Genomic DNA, 9,161 nt, shown 5'->3' with positions numbered 1-9,161 from the left:
CGACTCCGGCGAGGAAGGGGTGATGACGGCGGCGCGCCTTCGGCTCGTTTCAGTGATTGTAGTCGTCGCTAGGTGGTCTACGGATCTGGATGTAATTTTTATTATTTCTAGTGTTCGTTGTACTGCTGTGATAGAAGATGAATAGATTGAAAGTTTTCTCGAAAAAAAAACAGCCCAGACAGGAGGCATTTCTCGAGATAGTCTCCGTACTTAGTTTAAATTCGAATTTTGGAACCGGAGATTAATTAATTTTTATCCAAGCAGGGATTTGGAAGCCCATGAGAGGTGTGGTGAAATGGTGGGCCTAGCGACCGGGCCCAAACCCTGACGCGAACGGCGCGGTCGAGCGAGCATCGCCGATCCGAGGCGGCCACTGCGCCCGTCTCACTCTCTCTCACCCGCACTCCCACCGTCCCACGACGCGATCCCCTCTCCCGTTTCCACCCCCCAACTCCTCCTCCCCTCCGCCCGAGAAATCCCAACCATTTCTCCTCCTCCGCCTCGGCACGCGGCCGCCGGCACACGCTGCGCAGGTAAGCCCCAGCCCTCCCTCCCCACTACGCGCGCCTCTCAGACCGGACGCCCGCAGCTCGCGTCGCTCGGGCCTCCGATCAAATCGAGCAGACCGCGCTCTCCTTCTGCCAGATCTCGATCTCGCGCTAGGGTTCCTCGGCTCGCGAGCTCGAGCGGGCGTTAATTTTTTCATGTTGCTCTCGCAGGAAGTGGGAAAGGGCGCGATGGAGGATGACTCGCCAGCGACGAAGACGGTGAAGGGCGCCGTGACGGGTCTGGCCGCGGGCACCATCTGGGGCACCATCGTCGCCACCTGGTACGACGTGCCCCGGGTGGAGCGCCACGTCGCGCTCCCGGGCCTCGTCCGGACGCTCAAGATGTGCGGCAGCTACGGGGTCACTTTCGCCGCCGTCGGAGGGCTCTACATCGGCGTGGAGCAGATTGTGCAGAGCCAGCGCAAGAAGCGCGACTTCGTCAACGGGGCCATCGGCGCCTTCGTCTCCGGCGCCACCGTCTATGGCTACAGAGGTTAGATACAGGCTCTCGCCGTCCTCCAAAGTTGCGCTTGCAAACTTGGTTTATATACCCTGACCACCGATCACACGTTGATATTTGCATTCTCTAATGGATAGTGATAAACTGGGGGATTGCGTCATTTCTCTGTGTTTCTGGTCAATATTCAATGCAGTCATGTGGGTATCAACCTGCATTGTGTTCGACTGGTACTGATTATGATAATAAGATGATCTATTTTGCACGAACTGGGTTCTGTTAGATCGGTGAGTTTAGTTATATTTTGAGGGATTATCATTGATGATGTAAGGCGTCACAAGAGGAGATGCACCATGACTGGTTTATTGAATAGCATTGCTTGCTCTCCAACAATCACTGCCATTAGATCACAGGTTCAAATCATTCAAACTTTGCCATTTTGAAATGCAGTTCAGCTGTAAGTACTTGTTCCTATTGCAGCTTGATGAAATGATTTTCGCTAGGTCCTTGTATCAATGAAAGTTTTATTCATGCCATTGGACACAGTTTCTTTTGGGAAATATTTTTTTGAGAATTATTTCCACCCATAATAATAGAAGTTTGTTGGTAAACCTGAATAAACTGATGGGCCTTATACTTATATAGTTTAATCAGATGGTTGTTACAATCTTAAATACCTTGAATGTGTTCCTCCTTTTTAAATGATATTTGGAGAATCACATTAAATGAAAGAGTGATTAGCTTATTTAAGGAACTGTTAATTAGATATCTCATATCTGGTGCATTTTGGATTGGTCCATCCTAATATTGGATGATGGCATAGTTTATGCTCCTATATGTAGTTGGCTTCTGGTGACTACACAGTAAGAGCTATTGTGTGGACAGATACGGGTCAGACATGTATAATGGATTTCACAATTCACATTAGACTTGCCATGTTTTCGTAAAATGGGTTCCCTGGCTTAGCTCTAGTCGTATTAAGCTAAAGGCCTAAACAGTTTTACTCTTACTGGGGATGGTAAGCTAAGATTCACCGAGAATAGTGTTTGAATCCAATTTTGATATGTAGTATTTTTGGAGTTTTTGGGTACTATGGCTTCCAGAGATATACATTATTAACAAATTCCAGAGGTTTATGAAATCATAGCATGGTAAATACTAATACTAATATTTAAGGGTTTTTCAAGTGTGCTGAATACCTTTTAAAAAAACTGAAGTTAAGCCTCCAAAGTCCAGTACATCTCTTGATGGTCATGTTTGCATCCACTTCAGTTTTATGTTCTTTTTTCTTCATAAATAAACCTAAAGCACAGGAAAAGGAAGCAGATCATATTCCCTGTGTTAGATATATTTATTATATTTAACTCGAAAAAGTATGTGGGTACAACTAACTGTATGATTACTTATGCGCTCGATTTTGTGTACAGACCTTTATCGATATTGAAGTTATTATGAAAACTTAAAACTTGAATGTAAGTATTGTTGTTGAACATGGGCTTTTAAACAACAAATTGTTATCTTAGCTACACTTTTAGACATAACACTATACTCCCTCTGTAAAGAAATATAAGAGCGTTTAGATCACTAAAGTAGTGATCCATAGTGATCTGAACGCTCTTATATTCTTTACGGAGGGAGTACTAATTACTGCAACTACCAAACACATTGGACTTGTCTCAATACTGTGAAAAAACTGTGGTTCTCATAAATACCTTGAAAGTGTTCCTCCTTTTGTAATCATATTGGAGAACCACACTAAATTAAAGTATGATTCTCCTGTTTGAGGAACAGTTACTTAGATATGTCAGATCTGGAGCATTTTGGATTGATCCATCCTAATATTGGGTGATGGCATAGTTTATGCTCCTATAGTCATTGGCTTCTGGTGACTACGCAGTAAGAGTTATTGTGTGGACAGATACGGGTCAGAATGTATACTGTATTTCACAATTCACATTAGACTTATCATGTTTCCGCAAAATGGCTTGAAAGTGTTCCTCCTTTTGTAATGATATTGGAGAACCACACTAAATTAAAGTATGATTCTCCTGTTTGAGGAACAGTTACTTAGATATGTCAGATCCGGAGCATTTTGGATTGACCCATCCTAATATTGGGTGATGGCATAGTTTATGCTCCTATAGTCATTGGCTTCTGGTGACTACGCAGTAAGAGTTATTGCGTGGACAGATACGGGTCAGACATGTATACTGCATTTCACAATTCACATTAGACTTATCATGTTTCCGCAAAGTGGTTTCCCTTGCTTAGCTCTGGTTGTATTAAGCTCAATGCTTAAAAATATTTTCCTAACCAGGGATGCTGACCTAAGATTAACCAAGAATAGTATTTGGATCCAGTCTTGATAAGTTATATTTTTGGAGTTTTTGGATACTATGGGTCCCAGAGATATGCCATGGACAGGGGTGCGTGGAAGTTAGCTATCCACGTGCCAGAACAATGACTAGGTTTCAAGATCTTCTGGGTTTCAAGTCTAGCCTACCTCAACTTGTTTGGAACTGGAAGGCTTTGTTGTTGTTGTTGTTGTTGTTGTTGTTGTTGTTGTTGTTGGGTTTCAGAGATATATGTTATAGAAAAATTCGAGGTGTTTGGATACAACAAACTCCAGAGTTTTATGATATCATAGTGTGGTAAATACTAATAATATTTAAATATTCTTGGAAGTCTGCTAAACTGAAGTCAAGGGTACAAAATCGAGTACGTTTCTGGATGATCATGTCTGCATTCACTTCAGTTTTATCTCCCTCTTTTCTTCAGAAATTAACCTAAAGAACCGAAAAAGGAAGCAGATTATATTTCTACGTTAGATATATTTATTATATTTAACTAAAAAACATTTCTGCGTACAACTAGCTATATGATGACTTGTGGACATGGTTTTACCACTGCGCAGGCCCACGCTCCTTATTACTATAACTTGAATGTAGATATTGTTGTTGAGCATGTGCTTTTAATCAGAGTAACAACAGATAGTTGACCTTCCTACACTTTGGACATAACACTATTACTAAATATTGCAACTATCAAACACATTGATCCTGTCTCAATACTATAAAAAAACTGGTTCTCATAAACTGTTGTATTTCATGGGAAACTGATCAATAATTGTTGTTTACGAATATTGAGATTTTTAAGTACTGAATCATCCAAAGAGGGCCTGTACCTTTTTACCTAACGATTAAGGTGCAGCAATGATGTTAATAAGCCATTTGCCTTTTAATGAATCTGAATTAGATAGGGCTAAACTAGATCTTATCCTCTGGCAGCCCATTAGACTCATGGAATCGGTTTGAATCATGAGATCATTATTTATGTATGTTTGCCATGCCATAAAATAACACTGTCCTAGTGGCATGTATGGAGCACGAAAAAAAACTAACAGAGTCCAACTCTGGTGTTTATGTAGCATGTTGCATGGCTCCTGATTAATCTGCATAATATCACGGATTCTGTTTATGCAACTTGAAGAACCCAAGTGGTATTATTCCAGATCATGCATGTGGGCATCAGAAATATGAATCCAGTTACCGCTAAAGATCCCTTACAGAATTTTGATATTGGATCCAGTGACAAATAGTCATCTAGGATATCCCAGGCAGATAGATCATATTCCACAAATTGTCAACATTATTTCAATCAGGCACCACTGCATGCGAATCCACTAGTGTAAGTCTTGGTATGTTGTGTCCCATCATGTTAGTTTCATGATCATGTCGACAACCTCTGTATTAGTGCAATTGTATTCATATCCATATGCATATGAACCAGTATTATTGGCTAGGAAGACTTCTAACTGTGCCAATTGACAGGAAAGAGCATTAAGTCTGCCCTCATCGGTGGTTCTAGCCTGGCATTCACATCTGCCATTCTGGACGTTGGCGGTAACACTACCAGAGTGGACAATGGCAAAGCGTACCATGCATACACAACGGAAAAGAAGCCCGAGCCTGCGCATTGATCAAGGTTGTCTACTTGTAGCACAAATCATGCAAACCAGCTCGGTGAATTTTTGAGCTGATGTGTGCTGTTATGTCTGTTTTGCTGATGCACCTAGTTCCTTTGCAAAGCTGTAGTAACTTGTTTTGCTCGAGGGCAATACAACAGACCTGGAATAAATATCTTGCTTTATTTTGCTTCATCATTGGTTACGATAATAATCACATGTGACACAATATTGTTACCCCAACCCTTGATTGAAGTTGCGGTTTTACGAAATTTGTTCTATTGCTTCAAGCATCAAACAAAGAGTCAGAAAGTCTATATTTCTGTTTGTAGTTGCTGAACTATGCTGTGTTCGAACTTTATGATGATTTCACATACAGCTTGTGTAATATTCATACTTTAGTATCATATACTTCGATAGTTCGATGATCTGTTGGGAAAACCTTATAACAGCTGTAATATCAGGTAGTATTCATTCCTTTTTTCCCCAGAATTCTTGCAGTCCACATTTGACTACACCCGTAATAGGATAGTTTTCTTTTGCGGGTACCCGTAGTAGGATAGTTGCATGCTTAGTAAATTCATGACACCAGTTATACAACGAACTGGGGCTGCCAATGCGTGATAATAGGATAGTTGTACTTGGGTTGATGAACCCCCTAGCTATCTTGTGTGTATTCTCAACGATGTAACTATTATTCCCTCCGTTACAAAGTTGAGTCATCTATTTTGGAACGGAGGGAGCATTTGATTGTCAATGCCTTTCCCACAAAAAAAAATGTAACAAATGTACCTTGTCCTAATTGTGGATTTCGTCTGCTCTATCCTTTGCCATTTTCCAGAGGATCTCTTATCCCATCATTCACTGACTTTTTATCTGATTTTGTTTAAGAAAATTTCTGTCAAGATGGACGTTTGATTACTGCAAATTTCAATTTTTTTGAGAAGTTTTTGAGAAGACTGCAAATTTCTATTAATCAATGTGACTGGCATACTAGTTACCCATTTAGCAAAGAAGCCTGGTCCTTGGTTCTGTTGTTGTTCAGGGCCGGCATCAAGGCCCTGCATTTGCAGCAGGCCTATTGTAGTAGTAAGGGCCTCCATCTCCAATGGCGTACCTCAAATAGCTCGCAAATATCTGGATCGGTTTTTTGCCATCCAATGCGATGCCGCGTTATGTCTGCATGTCTAAATTTTCACAAACCGAAAGCAAAGCTGTGGGACGTTTATGGAAGTCTAGATGTCCACTTGACCAACAAAAAGCCATCACGTATCCCACGCCACAACCCCTCTCTCCTCTCCATGAGATTTGGCCCGCTGTTAGTTTTTTTTAAGTTAATAGAGGCGAACATTTGAGGTATAGGATTGGATGGTGGCTCCCTTATTCGGGTCCGCGGACGTTTAGTGTGTCCGATTTACAGCGTCGTTGGAGATGGTCTAATCTTTTCAAAGAAAAACTATGACTTAGGGGCTGAAAACAAAAACGTATTACGGTATTGGTAACTTTTGACCCGAAACAAAAGTCGGCGGAACATATGAACATGAGATCTAGTTTTGAAAATCTCATCGTGGCGAATTTTATGATGAAAATAATTTTTTAGGATGTACATTTGGGCCATAAACCATTTTGAAACTCGAATTTAAATGAAATATTTTAGTGAAATTAGCATTTTTGTCTTATATGCATGCATGCATGCACACTTAAATAATTTAGAGAATGCACCTAGTAGGAAAAGAATCGTTGCTTTGCAATAAAAATCGATCAAGGATCGACCTCACCCTTCGTGGAGCTTTGCTACACGTACAGGATGTTTACAGGGACGAGGGGGTTACAGTGTGATATGACCGTTTTTAATTGGAATTAGCAGCGGCACGGCCCCACCCCCATTGAATTCAGCTACGCAAGAAAATTAAATTGTTTGGTACCTTACAAAAATAGGGTGTGTTTAGAATTCAGTCGACCGAGGCTTAACGAAGTCTCGTCAGCATGTTTTTTTTGCTACAAGCGGCAGGGTTGGATGCTACAAACGGCGATGAAAAATGTTGCGATGGTATTGCAAGCAAAACCAACAAATGCTACAACCGTTAATGAAGGATGTTGCAACCGGTGAGATGACTTGCTAGTGTGCTACAACCGATGAGGGATGACATGCTTCAACCAACAAGACGAATGTCGCAATCAGTAGGAAAAAATATTGCAAACGATGACAAAAATGTTGCATGATCGACTGAGACTTGGTTAAATCTTAATCGACTGATTTTTAGCAAGCCCGAACAAAAAAACGTGACGTTTGTCAGGTATCTTGGTCCAAAAGAGAATACAACCATACAAGGCAAAGCAGCCGTGATACTTAAAAGAGAAAAAAAAAGGCAAAGCAGCCGTGGGCAAGTTTCATGGCACAAATGGCTACGAAACAAGCCCTACCCAGCCCAAACAACAACCGAAGAAGAAGCCAGCACGAGGGGAAAAAACAACCGACGACCATCTCACGTAAGTGGTAGCGACAACACGGGCGACTGAACCACGATGACGTCAGCCGATTGAGTAATACAAGTAGTTTTTTTTTTTTTGAGGAAAACTACCCAAAATACAGCCAAAGAAATTACTCGGTGCATCAGCGGACGGAGCTCTCCCGGCACGTCCGCAATCATCAGGCAGTCTTCATACCGCCTAGCTCTGGCCGCTAGCTCATGTGCTAGCCGGTTCTGCTCCCTCTTGACTGTCCTGATTTGGATTGAACTGAATGTATGCCATGCATTTTTTATCGACTGAGCCTAACTCCCAACACGTAATCGTACATGTAGGTAGATATGGATGGGATTACTTGGTGGGATGATGGCGGCTAGAACTTGTTGCTGTACCAAAAGACTCCCTTGCGATCCTCGGGCTGGACGTAGATGCACTCCTTGGCCGAGCGCCATGTGGCCCTGGCGAGGGGGTTCGATTCGAACTGGTAGTACTCGCCGAGGATGGGCTTGATCGCCTTGGTGGCCTCCATGGCGTGGTAGTGCGGTATGCTGGAGAAGAGATGGTGCGCGACGTGCGTGTCCGTGGTGTTGTGGAACACGCGATTGAGGATGCCCAAGTCACGGTCCATGGTGGCGAGTCGTAGTCGTAGTGCGGCAGCGCCGGGTGGGTGTGAGCCAGGTAGGTGATCACGACCAGCCACGCGTTCACGATCAGCAGCGGCACCCCGTAGACCCGCACCACCCACCAGAACCCGAAGGCCGACGCGAGCTTCAACAGGGCGAAGGAGACGGCCAACACGCCGACGTCCGAGATGAAGACCTGTGCGCGCTCCAGGTCGCTGTACAAGGGGCCGTAGGGGTCGTAGTGGCAGACGAAGCGCGGGTACGGGCGGCCGGAGGTGTTGAGCGCCAGGTACATCGGCCACCCGAGGGTGAGCTGCACTACGATGTACCCCAGGCGCCCCACGGGGTTGTTGTAGATGTAGGGGGTGTACCACGGCAGCGCCTCCTTCTTCTTTGGGACGTACACCTCGTCGTGCTCCAGCGAGCCCGTGTTGGCGTGGTGGCGGCGGTGGCTGTACTTCCACGAGAAGTAGGGGACGAGCAGGCACGAGTGGAGCACCAGGCCGACGATGTTGTCGAGCAGCAAGTAGTCGGAGAAGGCGTGGTGGCCGCACTCGTGGGCGAGCACCCAGACGCCGGTCATGACGCAGCCCTGCGCGGCCCAGTAGAGCGGCCAGGCGCCCAGCTGTTGCATGGTCGGGAGTGCTGGGATCCAGACCAGCGCGGCGTACAGGAGGGACGCGATGATGGCGAGGTCGTAGACCACATAGGAGAAGGACTTGATCACCGAGCGCTGGAAGCAGTGAGGCGGGATTGCCTTCCTGATCTGGGCCAGCGTGAACGCTGGTTTGTCCGTCGGCGCGCGCTGGGAGATCTCACCGGCGCCGGCGCGGCCGAGCAGCTCCTGCTTCTCCCGCTCCTTCTCCGTCATTCTGCCTCCGGCACCCATGGTGCTGCTGACAACAACAAAAAGCAGTGATGATCAGACAGTGTGTATGAAGGTACATACTCCCTCCGTTTCTTTATACAAGGCCACTATGAAAAATACATTTTGCATCAATACAAGGCCACTAACAGTAACCGAGGTAAAATTCAATGATGTTTTCTCGTAGTAGCAACTTGTTTAATATTTGCATGCATGTAGTTATAATAACACTGTG

The 9,161-nt window shown here is 44.4% G+C and overlaps 1 protein-coding gene and 1 pseudogene across 1 annotated transcript; one reads left to right on the top strand and one right to left on the bottom strand.

Annotated features, from left to right (window-relative positions):
• Window positions 1-376: 376 nt before the first annotated feature.
• Window positions 377-5,300, top strand: LOC119322577 (outer envelope pore protein 16-3, chloroplastic/mitochondrial-like). Its single transcript, XM_037596059.1, has 3 exons — window positions 377-533; window positions 720-1,041; window positions 4,836-5,300. The coding sequence occupies exons 2-3, from the start codon at window positions 738-740 to the stop codon at window positions 4,982-4,984; spliced, it is 453 nt and encodes a 150-aa protein (XP_037451956.1). The 5' UTR covers window positions 377-533; window positions 720-737; the 3' UTR covers window positions 4,985-5,300.
• Window positions 5,301-7,607: 2,307 nt separating this feature from the next.
• On the bottom strand, window positions 7,608-8,958 carry LOC119326523 (annotated as a pseudogene).
• Window positions 8,959-9,161: the final 203 nt, after the last annotated feature.

This window comes from Triticum dicoccoides, chromosome 6B (genome assembly GCF_002162155.2).
Source record: "Triticum dicoccoides isolate Atlit2015 ecotype Zavitan chromosome 6B, WEW_v2.0, whole genome shotgun sequence".
Classification (NCBI taxonomy): Eukaryota; Viridiplantae; Streptophyta; class Magnoliopsida; order Poales; family Poaceae; genus Triticum; species Triticum dicoccoides.
Note: the sequence above shows the minus strand (reverse complement) of the source record. Positions and strands in the feature narration are given on the sequence as shown.

Bases quoted from the DNA above. Each gene is read 5' to 3' on its own strand.
- LOC119322577 (XM_037596059.1), top strand. From the start codon at position 738: ATGGAGGATGACTCGCCAGCGACGAAGACGGTGAAGGGCGCCGTGACG. The intron at 1,042-4,835 runs GTTAGATACAGG...GCCAATTGACAG, and splicing joins CACCGTCTATGGCTACAGAG to GAAAGAGCATTAAGTCTGCC.